Source organism: Clupea harengus, chromosome 18 (genome assembly GCF_900700415.2).
Source record: "Clupea harengus chromosome 18, Ch_v2.0.2, whole genome shotgun sequence".
In the NCBI taxonomy this organism is placed as follows: Eukaryota; Metazoa; Chordata; class Actinopteri; order Clupeiformes; family Clupeidae; genus Clupea; species Clupea harengus.
Window position 1 is genome coordinate 12,050,361 of NC_045169.1, and position 18,494 is coordinate 12,068,854.

General features: G+C 46.1%; 2 protein-coding genes across 2 annotated transcripts in view; both read left to right on the forward strand.

The window, feature by feature from the left end:
- Positions 1-1,236: 1,236 nt before the first annotated feature.
- The window catches only part of poln (polymerase (DNA directed) nu), a 78,006-nt gene continuing 60,748 nt past the window's right edge, over positions 1,237-18,494 (forward strand). Inside the window, exons 1-10 of the mRNA XM_042710527.1 lie at positions 1,237-1,560; positions 7,602-7,743; positions 8,885-8,966; positions 9,427-9,549; positions 10,101-11,758; positions 12,129-12,176; positions 12,536-12,594; positions 15,872-16,708; positions 17,141-17,304; positions 17,792-17,904. Of these exons, the coding sequence (XP_042566461.1) occupies positions 7,632-7,743; positions 8,885-8,966; positions 9,427-9,549; positions 10,101-11,758; positions 12,129-12,176; positions 12,536-12,594; positions 15,872-16,708; positions 17,141-17,304; positions 17,792-17,904 (3,196 nt within the window). The 5' untranslated portion in view covers positions 1,237-1,560; positions 7,602-7,631. The remainder of the gene's footprint in view (positions 1,561-7,601; positions 7,744-8,884; positions 8,967-9,426; positions 9,550-10,100; positions 11,759-12,128; positions 12,177-12,535; positions 12,595-15,871; positions 16,709-17,140; positions 17,305-17,791; positions 17,905-18,494) is intronic.
- On the forward strand, positions 1,598-7,075 carry haus3 (HAUS augmin-like complex, subunit 3). Its single transcript, XM_031585216.1, has 5 exons — positions 1,598-2,994; positions 3,286-3,525; positions 4,411-4,805; positions 5,570-5,798; positions 6,314-7,075. Exons 1-5 carry the CDS (start codon positions 2,248-2,250, stop codon positions 6,518-6,520), a joined length of 1,818 nt encoding a protein of 605 aa, XP_031441076.1. The 5' UTR covers positions 1,598-2,247; the 3' UTR covers positions 6,521-7,075.

An 18,494-nucleotide genomic window follows, 5' to 3' on the forward strand; every position in this document is an offset into this window, starting at 1 on the left:
GCAGAGGAACATGATGAACCCCTGATCATAACAAGGAAGTACACTGCGACATTGCTGTATTGGATTCCTTACCACAGACAGTGGAATTGCACTTCCAACATACGTTTATGCAAATCTGAAAGAATAGCGATAGTATACCTGGTCCTCCCCCAGATGTTGTGAATCTTGGCTCAACTGCATTCAATATGAACATTGTTTGTCTCAAAATGGTTTTACGCACCATGGAACACATAAACAATAGCCTGGGTTTTGTTTAGTGCTACAAACCTGCAACTCATAGGTTTATTTTTTTATAGCTAATTGGGCAGTGAATTAGATTGTATGTGCTCAGCATGTTGGTGGCAGATTGAAGTTTACTAAGTACCTCACAGTAAGTTCAAAACCAAAAAGTCTGGGAAAACTAGTAATTCTGGGTTAGGTAGATATCCACGTGGCTAATGTTTTTTTTTTTTTACATTTGCAGACATTTTTTAAATGATTTTTAAAACATTTGAACTCAAAACTAAATGTAAATTATACTATATTATATTATATTCATAGTATATTATGCATTCATAAATTAATACAGCGCAGGGGTTGTCAACTCCAAGAAAAAGACTTTCAGAGACTTTTTGTCTTTGTTCCCATCAGAGCGCTTTCCAACAACAGATTCATTTGAAAGGATATGATGCTTATCTATGCTTTAGCTGCTCTGCACTGGCTTCCAGTAACTTTTAGAATTGACTTTAAGGTCCTTCTCCTAATATACAAAGCCCTTAATGGGCTAGGACCAAGTTACATTGCAAACTCCCTAGTCAAATACTTGCCCTCAAGAACACTGCGATCATCGAATGCTGATTTATTGGAGGTTCCCAGCAAAAGCCGTAAGAAAATCGGGGACGCAGCATTTGTCAATTACGCCCCAGTGCTATGGAACATACTGCCTATAGACATCAGGGAAGCCAGCTCGCTTAACATCTTAAAAAAAAAACTAAAAACGTACCGTTTTAGCCTTTAACTAGCTACCACTTCGCACTAATTTAAATATCTACTGGTGATATTAAGGGGTTAGATTAAATATATCTCTATAAATATAATTATAATTTTTTTTTTTTTTGCACTATATCTGAGTTATGTTTCTTTGATGTCTATTTTTATGTGCATGTAATTTCTTTGTGCATATTATGTATTTGCTGTAAAGCACTTTGAGCTGCATTCTTTTGCATGAAAGGTGCTATATAAATAAAGTTTTATTATTATTATTATTATTATCACTATTAATTCGTATTATATTATTACGTATTTTCTTTGGACGTCTTTATCCGCATTGATGCTCCTCTCCACGCCCAAAACAGCTGGTGGCGGTAATACACCAAATTGGAATGTCAACCACCAATAAATTGACAGAGGAAGAAAATGTTTTGTCCTTTCTTGCGTTCCGTAGAGCGAATGTCTACCGCGGGAGTTTTGAGCCTTCAAAGGCTTTGGTTGAATAGTGAGGTGTTTTGAGTTGTTTGCAGTTCTTTGGTCTACAGGCATATTTTTAGTTTTGACGCTGACGGAAGTTTCAACTGTTTGAAGGTATGAAGTAATAGTGTTAATGTACTGAAAGTGTAAAGTGCACAATCACTTATTAAGCCACTATCAGTAGTAGCTACTATTAAGCTAGCCTTCAAATGCCAGCGAAATATTTCTGTCAGAAAGTCTCGCGCAGGATCAACTGTATCTCACGGTTCATTACCTTGACCTTTTAAATTACTTTTTGAGCTATTACCCGAAGCGATTATATATTCTTCCTGGTTGTTGTGGTTCATTTAACGTTCGCAATAGTGTTGTTACACTGTATCGTTGATTGTAAAGGGTTAACGTTAGTAAGTTATCGGGCAGTGGTAGTGCTGCAAGTTACCGACACTTCATGTTTTGGGCCTTTATGCCTACCTATACGTCTACTGACATGCGTGAACTTCGAAATGAAAACATCTTTTCTATATCTATTATATATTAGTCCCGATTTGTTGTGTAAAGGTTAGGACTTTCGGTTCATATTATGTGGGTTCGTCTTTAAATGTCTTCTTGCGAGTAAGGAGTCAAAACGTGCCAGAACCTATCCTACTGTAACCAAGATTTTATGTTTTGCTGCAATTTACCAGTCAATAAATTCCAATCATTTTAACTCACTGCTGGTCCACACAACACAAGGTCCAGTTAAAGCTCCCCCTCCTTTTGTGCTCTTCACCGTGTGTGTGACTGAAATAGCTTAACTGCACAATGAACGGGGCCCACTTTGTGAAGACACTGTTTCGCCTGGGCTATCCAGAAGCCTCTGCTCTGAAGCCCACTGAGTTTGACTGGATGTCTGATGACACCCCGGACACCCAGGAATTCCTGCGCTTCTTCTGCAGTCTCGGAGCCCAGAATGTTTTATCTGACAAGGAAGAACATTCGTACAGACTCCTGGTCGACTCTGGCAAGTCCATACTGACTGAGCAGGAACTTGAGAAGTTGGAACGACCTAAGAAGTCAAGAGGCCTGGAGATAAATGAGGAAGATGATGTTGATGAGGAGGTGGATGTGGAGGAAGATGCTGCTGCTGACGAGAGCCTTGAGGAACTCCAGCACGAACTGGAGAACCTGCGCAGACAGAAGCGCCTGAGGCATCAGCGTCTGCTCCAGCTGCAGTGTATAAGGCAGAGGTGCGCCGACAATGCCGTGGCCCTGTGTGAGCTTGCTCAAGGCCAGGAGCAGGGCAATGACGGAGGGCAGGGCGTGACCGTGGTCAAGGCTCTCACCAAGGAGAATGTGACCACCAATGTGGCGCTGCAGGACCTCCAGGGGGAGGTGAAGAGGCTGCAGAACCTCATGTTTGCAGAAGGAGGTGCTGTGGAGTGGCAGCAGGAGTACTTGCAGATGGAGCGCCACTCCCGGTGCTCGGTTGCCCTCCTCTCCCAGCTCCCCCTGGAACCGTACATGCAGAAAGTGCAGCTCGCCCACCAGTGCATTATGGGTCACTACAAGGTGAGGCTTGCCCCACACACACACGCTGAACACACACTCACTGGAAATACACATTACATGCACTCATACCAGATATTTAAAATGTTCTCAAAACAATGTTCTTTGAAAAGCTTAGTAGGAATGAGATTTTGACTAGTGCTCAAAGAACTTGCATAGACTGAGACGGAGATGGTTTGCCATTATCTTTGAGGACTGTAGCAGTAGTAGTATAGCCTCACATAACGACAGTATTGCTGGTGTTCATTAGTTGTTGTCATGACTTTGATCTAATATTATCATTTGTTATTGCAGAGGTGCCTTGCTACAGATGCGTCCATGTTGAATGAGGAGGAGGAGGAGGAGGAGGAGGAGGAGGGTACCAGTGGGAAAGAGGTGGATGAAGGAGAGGTGGAGAGGAACAGGAGAGAGCTGGCGAGGCTGCAGGCGGCTCTCTTGCTGATTCAGGGACAGCTGGTGCAGGCGCGGGCAGAGGAGGCTGGATCTCGGGCGGAAAAGGAGTGGCTGTCACAGCAAAGGGGCACAAATACACAGGTGAGACACACAAACACTCGCGCATGCACAAACAAACAAACAAACAAACACGCACACACAGACGTGATGGGTTTAGGAAGGTGAAGATGTGGCTGTGCCAACAGAGATGCTAAGACAACCAGGTGAGACACGCACGCACTCACACCGTCACTTGGCTAGATCAGGGGTTTTCAACTGGTTTTGTCCCAGGGACCACCATTCTGACCAGAAAGTAATCCGCGGCCCACTGATGTGCTAGTGATTCCCAAAACATTTTACAGTCCCGTACCCTTCTTTTTCATGTTTGTAACCGCCGCCGCCACGCCCCCTCCCCCGCACACATATTCTGCCTATAATACTTGTCAGTGTAATTTCTTCGCTGAATATGGGTCTGCATCAGTATTTTGGGCAATGCGACTTGGCTATCCAGACATAAATATGTCGACGGGCCCAAGTATATTTATAAAAATAAAAAAAGTCAATGGTGAACTGATCAACATAGGCTCATGTCGCGGACCCCTGATTGAAAACCCCTGGGCTAGATGATCACACCTGTTCTCACAAAGACACTAGTATGTGTAGGTGAGTTTGCTGAATTTCTTGTAAATGTATAGGCGAAAGCTAAAGACCAACACCACCATCTAAATGCACAGAACAGATACATACCTGCTTTCATGCACATTAGTGAAACTCATGTAACTGGTCATACACACAAGTGGGAACCTACAGTGTTCAATAAGAAATTACATATATCAGATTTGCCTTACTGAATTTGTTTTCTGTCAATATTTCTCCCCACCTTTTATAGTTTAAAATCTTTGAGCCTGATTGGGTCCCCATTATGCCCCACAACATTTGTATTAAATGTTATTTTTCTTTCTTTCTCACTGATACTTCATCATCCAGCCTTTGCCCCCTGACCTCGACACCACCGCCGTCATGCCCTCAGATCGTTTCCTCGCTCTCCTTCGCTGCCGCGCCGAGCAGCTCTGCCTTGCCACGCTCCAGGCTGACGCATGTGAGCAGGCCGTGAGTGTGCACCACCGCGCACGTCTGCAGGAGCACCTTTGGGGGGCGCTGCTGCACCAGCACGCCCAGCTGGAGTTGCTGCGGGCACTGCTGGGCACCGAGCGAGACGCACACGCCCGCACCCTCGCTCACACGGAGAGTGTCGCAGGGATCCTGGGGGATGAAGCTGCGCAGGCAGACGGCCAGGTCGAGGAGCTGAAGCGCCTGCAGGAGAGCGTGCCCAGGTCTCAGAGCGAGCCCACTGTCAGCGCTAAAGACCCCACCATCAAGAGGTGAGGCACGGAGGAGTCCAGAGAGGATCAGACGTTTAAATAGATGGATGGATGGATGGATGTGTGGATGGATGGATGGATGGATAGATGGATGGATGAATGGATGGATGGATGGATGTGTGAAAGAATGAGTGGATGGATAGATATTTATGAGCTTGATAAGTAGTGTGTATGGGTGAAAGTTGATTGGGACACAGATTATGCGAGTGGATATCCCTCTTTAGGTTTGCCAGAAGGGACCAAGATTCATCAATCACATACTTCTTACATCATAACATAACTCAGTGTTACCAATGATGCACTGTATTTCAGTAACCCAAGGCAAAACAGTAGAAACTAATGCTGCCCTATAGATGACCAACACAGAGGGCATTGATGGTTTTATTGGAAATCTGAAAAAGTTCACAGAGAAAATCTGTTCAAAGTTGAAAAGAGTTGAAACAATATTAATAAGTATTTCAATTTAAATATACTTCCTTTGTGTTGATTCTACATTAATTCTGTGATTTTACATTTAAATATCCATTATTACAACTTCGGTCTTTAGAAGAACAAAAGCGTTTAAACCCAGCAAATTATGCGATTAACTCGTTTAAAAATCGATTGACAACACTAGTAATTACTGTATATAGCACAGTTCATACACATTGGTAATTCAAAGTGCATTACAAATGAGCAAATAAAGGAATATGTAAGGAATAATAAGAGATCAAAACAGATAAAAATCCAGGCAATGTTTCTAAACAAACTCCTCGCCCCCACAGGTTGCTGCCAATCCTGGAGGCTCCTGAGGAGATGGCCGGCTGCTTTGACTGTTTGACAGAACTCACGGGCTTGATCTCTGCTCAGGGGGCGGAGCTCAGTCAGCTGGGCGGAGCCGAGGGCAGGGCTGGGGCTGAGCTGCGGAGCCTGATGATTGGTCTTGAGAAGGACTGTGACACTCTGAGGCAGGCTGCTCTCTCGGAGGCGTGGCAGGTGCAGCGGTCTCCGCAGGTATGTGCTGCTGCTGCTGCTGCTGCTGCTGCTGCTGCTGCTGGTCTCTCAACTGTGTATCAGCAGCCGGTTGTCCATCCCACCTTGTAATACGAATTTTGCACATTCGAATAGGAAACCCAGAGTGAAAATGCTTGAAATTCACATGAAACATTTCTAACTAAACCTGCAGCGTCGGTGTCCCACACCATAAACCGGTCTAGTGCTCACGAGGACCCAGGTCTTCCTTATAAGGGGGTGGATTAACTACTGATTGACATTGGGTAAAATGCGACTAAGGTCGATGGAAATGGTTTTATTAGCATCAAATCACATTTGTTGCAATTTTATTATGTGAACACGTATACAGATCTATGTGTTAAGCAGTAAGATCTCCCAGAAGAAGTGAGGGTTTTGCTGAACATCTTAAGAACCAGTATTGAATTTATGCTTTGCTTTAACTATATTAAAGTTATATATTATATTTGCTGTCTCATGCGCTCTCTCATACATCTCCCCCTCCTTCTCTGATGTAGGGCGTATCTGAAGCCTTGCAGAAAGTGGAGAAGCAGACTGCCTCCTTCTACAGGCAGCTGCAGGTGGTGTCTGCCGACCTCTCCTCCAAGCGCTCCCTGCTGAAGCACAGCGCCACTCTGAGGCGGGAGAGGGAACTGTATGTGCTCTTCCACCTGGACCCTGCCCAGCTGAGCAGAGTGCTGGAGGACTGGGAGAGCAGCGAGTGAAACCAAAACTGACACAATGCTGCACAAGAACAACACCTGATCTCTTGATGTTATTCACTGGCACTTGTTTTGCTGGTCCACTCCCTAGCCTGTGCCTTAGCCCCCTATAACCCCCCATAGACTCACTGCCACAGATGACAATTGGTGATGGCGGCAGTTGGAATATTCAGTTCCCTGGAAGTGGGAAATCCCACATTAGGTCCTTGTTTTCACCCAGTGGCTCTCACACACTTTAACGTCCTTTTTGTGTGTGTGTGTGTGTGTGTGTGTGTTTCTAATACACTACCTCTCTCTCTTTATATATGCTCTATTTTTCCTAATGCACTTTGTCCTTTGTGATACTAACACACATGTTACTTATATACTTTATATGCTACTTATATACTCTAAATATTATGTTATGCTTCATTATTGAATGAGTGGATGTTGGATGGCAATCCTTGAGGTCATCCAATCATGTCCTCACTGTGGTTTGTTTTTGTGCAATAGGTTGGTCGGAAGCGAAGGGGTGGGAAAGCACTTTAAATGTCAGAAAAATAAAATGTTACAAGTATGCATTAATCATTTTCTTTCCCTCCTATTTCTACACCTGTCCCAATTTGGTTCTCACTCCACCTATTGAAACGCACAGTTTATATATCTAGTCATTTCTTCATAGCTTCGGTTTGGTTTTTCCTTTCTGCAGTGTCGAGGCGTGAGTCAGGCTGATTAAAACCCAGATGTGTCAGAAAGGATTTGGGAGGTCCCACATGGGTCAGGAAATCAGCCAGTCGTCCTTATTTGCATTATGCTGACAGGGTGCATCATGTGTGTGTTGTAGCGTCCTTAGGGATTTTATGCAGTAGTAGTAGAACGTGTCTTTGACTGGGCAAATCAGCTGTGATGGTTCATGACCTGGTTCAAGAATTGAATATAAAATTATACAAAATATACATGGGGAGACTTGCTGTAGTGGATCTGCAGTTTCAGCCTTTACTCAGGAGGTGAATTCGGGAAGTGTGCTGGATCAAGAAAAGGGAATGGGGATTCTGGCAGAATCAGAGAGCAGAGCCTCCCTAACTTCACATCTTACATCTTGCAGGACAGCCAGTAGAGAGACAGAGAGGGAGAGATGGAGAATCTGTTCAGCTGTCTGTATGCTGGCCCATTGTCTGCATCTGCACAGAGGATCGTGACCGCATTAAGAGCCGAGTATGCAGATAGGCTCGACAGGAGCCACAGCTGTGAGTCAGACTGACAGTTACGCACGCAAGCACACACACACACACACACACACACACCAAAAGACACTCATAGAGTTAGAGCTGAATATGCAGACTGCTGACCGGGACATGAGCAGACGGCACAATAGACACAATAAGAGTTGGGTATACATATAGCACAGCATCAGACAAACAGCAACACACACACACACACACACACACACACAGTTTGAGTTGGGTATACATATGGGATTGCATCACACTAAACATGAACAAATACAATAAAAGAGGAATACGCAAAGAGGGACAACATGAGCACTGAGATACATGTCCGAAGCCCAAAGCCCATTATCCAGACAGGGCTGGCAGGAGCCATGTCAGTGAGTCACACAGCAGTAACACACATGGGCAGGCATGTATAGTACTGTAGGCACATCCGGTGAGGACTAAGTAGGCAAACAGTAATAACACAAGCTTGTTTAGGCACACACACACACATCCATACGTATAGTGAATACTCGCAGTACAGACAGGCTGGGCCAACAGCATGTTCATCTAACAGTCCTCAGTAATGAATAATCTTTTGGCTATGCACTACTAGACATTCACCAGTGGGTGGCACTGCGGACACATAAGGTGCACATAAGGTATGATTTGTTGCCAGAGACAATATTGCACATACGTATGATCAATTCTATTGAAAGAGATGATTTTACACAAGATGATTAAGAAGGGAGTAGATATACACATCCTAGTATGTGAGGACTCAGCCAGCTTGTTTGAACTCTAACAGAGTCTTGTAACATCGAACTAATAGTGTACTCTGCAATGGTATTTCAAAGCACTTTTTGTGATGTTTTGCACACCATCAATTTATTATGTGATCTTGCGGAATAGAATCGGCCCATTAATGTCAAACATCAATGAGGAGAAAGAGACACTGAACCAATTGGGCCTGTGGAATATATATTTTAGCCGAGGCAGTGGTTATCTAAGGGAAACTCAGTGTAGAAAGGCTTTGCTGTTGCATTTAAAGAGGCTAACTGATGAAATAAACAGAAATTAAATTAGCAGTTTTGAAATGGTTTGGTCCTGTGAGATGCAAGGTTACGCGTAGAACAAGATGCATGTATGCTGTATGTGTTCTCTCCCATGCCTGCAGATTTACAGCGAAGGCCTGTGAACCCGTTCCAGTCTCAGAGCACCTGGAGCCAAACCCAGAACAACCACTCTTCCTCCAGCAGGTGAGTCAGAGCACAGACAATACATGCACATAAAGTAAACACACCAGGAGATGATCACACAATGTGATGCACACACGCATACATACAGGCATCCAGATTCCACCACTTGTGTTTTAGACATTGGTTGTCATAGTGTATTATCACTTTCAGTGCTGTCACTACACATGAGTATGTGCTCTGACTGCCAAACGCATTGCAGTCAGAGTGCATGTTTGGCAACCTGTATACCTGGGTTCAAGTCCGGGTGGGGTGACTACACTCTCCTTTCGCTACACACCTAATTCGGATCAATACTAGACGGTCTCATGCTATTTGATAACATAGAAGTAACCGAATTGTGTACTGTATGTACATACCGTGTGTATAATTCTGTAAAAGTATGTAAATCCTTGTAGCAATAAGGTTCTTTAGACGCTAATTGTGAAAGGTGTTTTGCGGAACAAACTCTGCTGTTGTGTAGATCGTGGCCCAGGCCTTACTCCAGCTTCACTGGCACCCAGGGAGAGTCACAGACACCCAGGTGCTCAGCCCCAGAGAGGGACTCTTCACCCAGTCATGCTACCTCTCTGCCTGCCTGGATGGAGTGAGTGATTATAGTGCATGAAGGGGGTGGGGTGGGGTGGGGGGTGTGTGTGTGTGTGTGTGTGTGTGTGTGTGTGTGTGTGTGTGTGTGTGTGCGTGTGTGTGTGTGTGTGTGTGTGGGGGGGGGGGGTCTCTGTCGGTTCTCTTCTCAATAAAGGAATACAAACCATAGATTAGGTTATCCATAGATTTTCTCATAAGCAAAAGCATGTAGGTTTTAAGCTGGAGTTTTTTCTCAAAAGCCTGAAGAGACCTGATAGGTGTAGTTAAAATGTGTAGACTTTTTAATGTGGCGTGGATTGAGGAGAATTTATTTGAGACATTTAATTTGACACCTTAATCTGGGGCAAACAGAAGTTATGCTTTTCATGAATCTATGGATTCATTATTCTATCTTTTATTATAATGACTGCAGGGCAAAAGAAAATACTATTAGCTTGTGAGCAGTCAGTAATCCCTTATTTTATTTATTCTGGTGTCAAAATATCAGAAAATATCTGAGTAGCATAGTCCATTGGTCTTTAGCTTCGTCTTTCTTCTTCACTCTTATAGGTCAGCAGAGAGGGAGCCAGTGCTTCCTTCCTTTACCCTGGAGAGGGAGTCTCCGTTGTCTCCGTTGCCCTTCCACTCTTCTCAAACTGAGTTTTCACTCCGCCTGGACTCCCCCCAGTACGAGCCCTCATTCCACTTCCAGCCTGTGAAACGCTACTCTGGCTTTTTACACTCCCCCAAAAAAGACCGCCCGTTCCCCCTTCCATCTCCTCAGAGAGGCTCCCCATTCTCCTCCGTGTTCCCTCCGAAGGAGCCCCCTCTAACCCCTCCCTCCATGGACACGGACCTGCAGGGGTTTACCAGGCCTGCTGCTGCTCCCATAGGGGCGGTTAGGAGGCTGAGGATGCCCCACCAGCAAGACAGGGCAGAACATCTTCAGAGTCAAGCAGAGAACAGGTCTGACCAGGCCAGACAGCCGATGATACTGGAGACCCACGCCAGACTAGAGAGCCACCAATCAGGACTGCATATGCACCACACCAGACCTGAGACAAACCAGACTGGACCCCATATTCATCTGATGCGGCCTGAGAACCACTGCAAAGAGACCAGACCATGGGCAAAACCAGGTACCCACACCAGACTAGACAACCACCAGGTGGATCCTGATTTCTGTCACACCAAATGTGATATCAGCCAGGCTGGACCAGACGACCTCCACACCAAACCAGCGAGTCATAAGACACAGGCTAGTTCTGAGGCATTCAGAGCAGGAAGTGAATTTAGTGACTTGCAAAAGGGGGTAGAGGACAAAGACGATCCACCGGCCACATCACCTGTGATTACAGTCCCGCAGATTCCCAGCGGCAGATCCAGACGGGAGGGCTGGGTTCTGTCAATGATGCCCAGTAGAGAGGCATCAGAGAGGGGAGAGCAAACAGAGAACGTCCCCTTACCAGCTGATCCAGCCAAGAAGTGGGAATTTGGACGCTTACTAGTGCCAGCACACAGGAGCCCTATGAACACAGCAGAAATAGTGAGCTCACAGTTTGACAGACAAAGTGCTGGACCAATGAGAGAAGAGAGTAGGGAGATGGAAGTGGATTTGGGCCACAGCTCTGATAGAGTTGTGGCACAAGAGGATGTGACTCCACTAGTGGAAGCTAGAGATGAAAGGGAGACAATGACACCTTCAAAGAGAGGCTGTGACCTGGGGTCAATGTCCGAGAAGAGTCTGATTCAGGTTCCCGTCCCGTGCTCAAGGTCCAGCAGCGCGGAAGAGACCCACGGAGGTCATGAGAACACGTCTGCACAGGCACATGACCATCCCACCCATCTCCTTGACACCCAGATGGAGGCAGAGACAGAGCCTAACCCAGACTCTCAGCTGCCAAGTCTCCCGTCAGGTTCCGACTCCGCAGAAGCCCCTTCAGCGTTTGAACACGTCGAACACGCTCACGCCTTGAGCAGCTCTGACATGCCTCGCCATGGTAACCAACATGAAAGTGAAGCTGACGACCGGTGTGACCGCGGTAACCAGAGTAACCACGGTGAACATAATGACCAGGGTAATGAATACGAAGAGAATGCTTGGTTTGACAGAGAGACGGGCATGACGGAGCCCAACACTCAGCAGGCGCTCACACACACAGACATTCCGACAGCAGAGGAAAGCCACCCTGAGCAGAAGAGGCAGAAGATCAGTCTGACTGAAGGAGGTGAGTGCAATTCCAAGTCCAGTCACAAGAGGGCGCTGCAATGTTATTCCTAAAGATGTGTAACATGATTTGTGAACATAAACAGAGATCAGTGTAGGCTGCTACACTCACGAGGAGTGATTGGTGTGGACTGTGTGAAAATGATCCTGGTACAAAGGTTCTGTTCTAAAATGTCCAGACATATAGCGATGTATGGATGAGCAGAGAAAAGCTAACCTCACAATCTTTTGAACTCTCATCTGATTGTACAAACACATTAACGGACACAAACAAGCACATATTCAGTCACTTGTTATTACTTACATCATCATGAAATAAACTGTAAATCTAACCAGTAAATGTAACCATTTGAAAACGATGTGCCCACTAGGCACAGGAAAACAGCCGAAGAAGTTCCCAGAAGTGGAGAGGTTCACGGGTAGGTCTCTCTGGAATAGGCTGCTTATAGAAATGCCAGCAGACAGAATTATAAGCCTACTTGACCTTATGTGTAAAGATTTAATGATTTTTGGGTGTGTGTGTGTAATCCCATATCTGGAGAGCACTGCGGCTTCATTTCCATTCTGTTGCTTTTCTGTGAAAGCTGACTGAGGTCAAGACATTTTCATGCTTTTACTTTTGCTTTGCTGTGGTTTGGTGGTGTTGAGGCCTATCAGTGTTTGCTGAGTGCATCTCCGGGCGTCCCCTGCTTATTGCGGTTGACTGATAGCACTGGTTGGAGGGAGTAGACTGATACATGTAGACCCTTAGCCCTCTCTCTTCTCCCTGCCTTCACAGAATCCCGTGCGGTAGACACAGCTTGGACCGAGGGACGTGGCCTTCAGAGGAGGCTGGGCGTGAGCAGCAGAGCGCTGGGATATAGAGCGCCGCCTGCTGTCCGGACATCCCTTCACCCATCACAACCCAGCCCTCAGGCACGAGCCCTTCACCCATCACAACCCAGCCCTCAGGCACGACAACACCACTTCTGTACCTCATCTCTCCCTCTGCCCACCTCAAACCCCTTCACCTTTCTCTCGCTCTCTCTCTCTATCTCTCTCTCTCTCTGTTATTCCCTCCTTTTCTATCTCTATCTCTCTCTCTCTCTGTTATTCCCTCCTTCCCTTCCTCTTTTTCTATCTCTCTATCTCTCGCTGTTATTCCCTCCTTTTCTATCTCTCTCTCTCTCTCTCTCTGTTATTCCCTCCTTCCCTCCCTCCTTTTCTGTCTCTTTGTCTCCTCTGTTCACTTCATCCCTCAGACACAGTGCACACGAGCGAGTTTAGAAAGTCCTGTTGAGGTGAAAGCCCTTATACGCAAACTCTAGCGAGTTCACAGTTCAAGTCCAGTTCAAGTTCAAGATTTCCCAGACTCTCTCTACATCACCTGGGGTACAACATGATCCCTCTTGCAGAGTAGTGTAAGGGTACTACGTTCAAGGAGAATTCTGTCTCTTTAGAACCTTCTGAATTTCAATGTGTCTGACTAATTACTACTGGTTGCTAGTATGGCTACAACGATACCGTTTTTTTTCAGACCGAGTACGAGTGCTTATATTTGTGTACTTGTCGATCCAGAGTACCGATACGAGTACTTAATAAGGCAGTATTTCCACCATAAAAGTGACAGTTATCATCAAAATTCAATGAATTTGAAGACAGGTTTAATTTTTTATCAGATGTGCTCTGGTTGTATATAAATATAATATATAAATATAAATAGTAATATGAAGGAGGCTATTTCCCATCAGAAATTAACATAAAACTTTCTGTGTAAACAAAATAGTTGTATCGGTATCGGTGCATCCCTAGTTACTAGTGTACATAATGTATTTATGATGAGACCAAGCTTCCAGAGGAGATGGTGAATTCACAGGGCCGTCCAAACCTAAAATTGGAAGATGTTCTGCTGCGGGTGTGATCAGGATACATTACATTTCCTCTTCACACACGCACGCACGCACGCACGCACGCACGCACGCACGCACGCACGCACGCACGCACGTCATACACTTGCATACTTACACAATGTTCAGAGTCAGTATAATCTGTAAGAAGTGAGCTCTAACTGACAGTGTGTGAGTCATTAAAGCAAGCCCTTCTGAAGGTGAGGGGCTGACTGTTGAATAATGGAGCAGAGAGACTACAGGCATCTGCAGATGTGTGTTGTATAACAACAGCCCTCTCCAAGGGGGTCACTCGGGGGTCGAGCTGTCCTTGCCCGGAATATGCCGGAACTCTGTGCGTCTGTCAGCACCCGGCAAGCCCCTGACGCTGCGCTTCTCTGCAGGGAAGCTTTCACCAGCGACAGGCAGAGCCGTCCGGTTTAGACAACTCAAACTCTCTCTCTCTCTCTTTTTCTGACTCTTCCTCTGTCGTTCTTCTCTATGTCTCTTTTTTTTTCTTTCGCTCTTTCACTTCGTCTATCTCTTTCTCAACCGCCCCACTTTGCCTTTTTCCCCATTTTCTCTCCCCCTCCCTTCCTCCCTCTCTCCCTTCGCTTTGTTCCTCTCTCTATCTTCCTGTCTTTTGAGTACCTCTCTTTCCCTCTGCCTGTATCTCCCCTGTCTGTCTCTCTCCTGTCTGTCTGTCTCTCCCCTGTCTGTCTGTCTGTCTGTCTCTCCCCTGTCTGTCTGCCTGTATTTCCCCTGTCTGTCTGTCTCTCCCCTGTCTGTCTGTCTGTCTGTCTCTCCCCTGTCTGTCTGTCTGTCTCTCCCCTGGAATGAGGTGCCTCCTCTCTGCCTGTAATTACCTGTGGGAGTCTAAAGAAATATGCCAATTATAAAAAAAATACCCCCAGACCCAACTCCCTTCACCTCTCTGACTGCTGTAGTCTCTTATAGGGCTGAACGATTAATTGCATTTGCGATTTAATCGCGATATGATAGAACGCGATTTTCTAACCGCAACGTTAGCGATTAAAAAACGTGGTCTAAAAAAAAAAAAAGAAAAAGAAAAATGTTTTTTTTTTTTTTTTTTTTTTAAGATGGTAAATTTTGCACAGTGTTTAAAAAGTGCATGCCTAGTGTTTATACTTAAAATTACATTTTTTAAATTACTTAAATGCACAGTGGCAACGCCACCTATTTGTTGTTCTTGTTTCTGTAATGAGCAGTTAAATAAAAATGTAAAATGTGGGAAAGAATATTTTACACTAAATGTATCTAATATTGTGTTGGTCATATTTAAATCATTAATTTTGTTTTGTTGGGAAAAAAAGAGGATACAAAAAAAAAATCGCATATTAAATCGTAATCGCAATATTTTGGTAAAAAATCGCAATTAGATTATTTTCCCAAATCGTTCAGCCCTAGTCTCTTACCATCAGCTTCTCTGTCCTCTCTCTTATCTCTCTCTCTCTCTCTCTTTTCATTCCATTCCTCTCTTTCTGTCAGTTTGTATGTGTCTTGCTGTTTCTCCCTCGCTGTCTTTCTCACTCTCTCCCTCCCTATTTTCTCTCTCTTGCTTGTCTGCATTCCCACCCTCCCTCTATCAGTCTGTGTGCCTCTCTCTCTCTCGCTCTCTCTGTCTCTCTATCTCCCTCGCTCTCTCTCTCTCTTTCTGTTTCTCTCTTTCTGTACCGCACGTCTGCGTTCTGTTCATCTCTTCCTCCATTCCCTAATCTCCCAGGGATTGTTGAGGCGTCATGTTTCGTGCGGAGCGAGTAGTGAAGGCATCTGCTTGGCAGGACTTCAGAGGGCAGCCCGAGGCGGGAGGGACATGGGAAAGATGGGCAGCTTTGAACAGCAGTCAGGCAGGCCAGTGTATCGATTCTGGGATCTGTCCGCCAAACCCCTTCCTCTCCTCAAGTGTTTTTGTTCTTTCCTGTGTGAAGAATGTCTCTCTCTCTCTCTCTCTCTGTGTCTGCGTGTTTGAATTGGGAAACTGCCAATATGCACTCAAACTGTTTGGCAGATTTGTCTCTGCACCCCAGGTATTCTATCGTATTCTAGAGCACTTACAGTGTTGTGTTGATATTGATTTTTCACACTCTTAGGCGCTCAGTATAGAGCTCACAGTTGTATCCTGTTTGTGTGTGTGTATGTCTGCGTGTATGTGTGAATGTGGTATGCCTGTTGTAGGGCACGGTAATGTAATACATTTGTAATGTATATCTTATTGAATGTGTGTGTGTGTGTGTGTGTGTGTCCAGGTTGTGTCTGGGAGTTCCAGTGGACTCTCTCCCAACAGAAGCTCCGGTCCCCCTAAAAGGCATCTCATGACTCCCATAGCAAAGGGTTTAGTCGAGTCCCCCAGGATCGCCTCCTCTCTCTCCCCCACCCCCAGGGCACACCCTACCCCCCTGTCTGAGAGGACCCTCAGCACCCCCTCACAGCAGCTCTCTCTATCGCGCAGGCCCGTACGCTGGGAACCCCCTCGTTCTTCCCAGGGCAGCAGAGAGGAGACGGACGACTTCTCACACCAGATAGAAACCACCCTCTGCTCCTGCCCCCGACCACAGGCCTCGGCATCGGTGGCCCCGAAAACCAGCGCCACAGAACCGCACCCCACCGCTCACCCCCGCTCCGAGACACCCCACCCTCACCTCCCCCCTGTACCCCAGAGACCTCCCCCTCTGGGGTCGTATCAGCAGAGCCCTGCCCCCGGTGAGCCTCCAGTGGGGGTCAAAGATGAGTCCTCTGGGCCTCACGGCCGCCGCAAAAGGCCCCGCAGCATCACCCGAGAGCCACCAATCAGCCACCAGCCAGCCCCCAGGGCCACCAATCAGAAGCAAGCTGGGGCGGGGCCTGAGAGACGACAGCCTGGTGTGACTGGAAAAGCTAGAGAGGAAGCAGGGATGGCAACGACCAAGCCCAAACCCAACCCGTTGACCTCTGACCCTCGAGTATGTGACGCTGGGCAGCTGAGCGCGCGGGAGAGGGAGGGTGTCCTGGGGGAGGTGAAGATGGCCAGAGCGCTGGTGCTCACCCTGGTATTTCAGGACGGGAGCACGCAGCTAGACCTGGAGCAGGTGCGTGTGTGTGTGTTTTTGTGTGTGTGTGTGTGTGTGTGTGTGTGTGTGCGCGTGCATGTTTGTGTCTGTATGTGCGTGCATGTTTGTGTGCGTGCATGTTTGTGAGTGTGTGTGTGTGTGTGTGTGTGTGTGTGTGTCTGTCTGTCTGTCTCTGTCTGTCTGTCTGTGTGTGTGTGCACCATCTGCTATGTATTTGCGCTGTCCTCTGGCTCATGTGTATTGTGTATGTGTCCACCGGTATTTAGTTACAGTGTGTATGTGTGCATGTTTCAATAAACCCCCCCCCCCCCCCTATGTGTGTATGTGCTTGTACTGAGTAATCATGAGCGTAGATGCAATCTCAGAAATACAAATACAGATGTGTGTGTGTGTGTGTGTGTGTGTGTGTGTGTGTGTGTGTGTGTGTGTGTGTGTGTGTCTCTCCTGCAGAAGAATAGTCCGTCTGTGTGTGGAATCTTGATTCTCCTGAAGAGGGCACTGGACCTGTCTCGCCCACAACAGACAGAGGAGGAGAAGCTGCTCTTCCTGAGACTGGAGCAAAGGCCCGCCTGGGTCCAACAACAACCTGACCAGAGCCATGAACAATTCACCAGGTGTGTGTGTGTGTGTGCATGTGTGGCCGCGTGTGTGTGTGTGTGTGTGTGTGTGTGTGTGTCTCTGTCGGCCCCATCAAGCAGTGCAGAGTCAGAGTAAAATCCTTTGCTAACACTCTGTATGAATTTGGATGTCAAACATTGACAAAGCAAACCTCAACTCCCAAAACTAAACCTGTGTGTGTGTGTGTGTGTGTGTGTGTGTGTGTGTGTAAAGGCCCTCTATCTAAATAAATCGTGTGTTAATGTTTCAGAATGGGGTCTGATCTTTTGTTATCCATTCATCCGTATTATGGGAATAAGTCATACCCATTTCTTCAGGCTTTAGTTTATCAGTGTTTATGATGATGATAATGATGATTGTAATTATGATAATTATTATTATTATTGATGCTACCTCTCTAGGTCTAGGTAGGCCTGTGGTGCGCGTGTGTGTGTGCGTGCGCGTGTGTGTGATTAATGGTGCTCATTACTGTATTTCCGCCAGAGAGCTGGTTTTGCTGGTGCTGTCGGGACATAGGCAGGTGGTGTGTTATAAAGCCAAAGACCTGCTGCGCACCACCCTGCAGCATCACACACAGATGCTCAACTGGAAACAAAGTAAGATCCTGTCTAGAACACACAGACACACAGACACACAGACACACACAGACACACAGACACACAGACACACAGACACACAGACACACAGACACACATACAAACAGACACACACACACAGACACACACACAGACACACACACACAGACACACTCATTATTACGCTGAAGATACATTAACAAAAGAAGATCAATTCCTTTAATACACACGCGTACACACACTCCACAATCCCTCACCCCGTACACATATAATCAGTTGACAAGCAGACATGTACGTATGCACATTGCTACCTTGAACCATACTAGATGTTTATTAGATCACCACATCCACACTAGATGTTTGATAGATCACCAGATCCACACCACTGGTTTGATAGATCACCAGATCAACACTAGATGTATAATAGATCACCAGATACACACTAGATGTTTAGTAGATCACCAGATCAACACTAGATGTTTAGTAGATCACCAGATCAACACTAGATGTATAATAGATCACCAGATCTGGCTAAAAATGTTAGGATGGATAGGATTCTTTTGCTTCCTTGTCCCATGCCAACATTAAGTAAATAGGGTGTAAAGTGTGTG

Bases quoted from the DNA above. Each gene is read 5' to 3' on its own strand.
- haus3 (XM_031585216.1), top strand. From the start codon at position 2,248: ATGAACGGGGCCCACTTTGTGAAGACACTGTTTCGCCTGGGCTATCCA. The intron at 3,526-4,410 runs GTGAGACACACA...TTCATCATCCAG, and splicing joins AAAGGGGCACAAATACACAG to CCTTTGCCCCCTGACCTCGA. The intron at 4,806-5,569 runs GTGAGGCACGGA...TCGCCCCCACAG, and splicing joins AAAGACCCCACCATCAAGAG to GTTGCTGCCAATCCTGGAGG.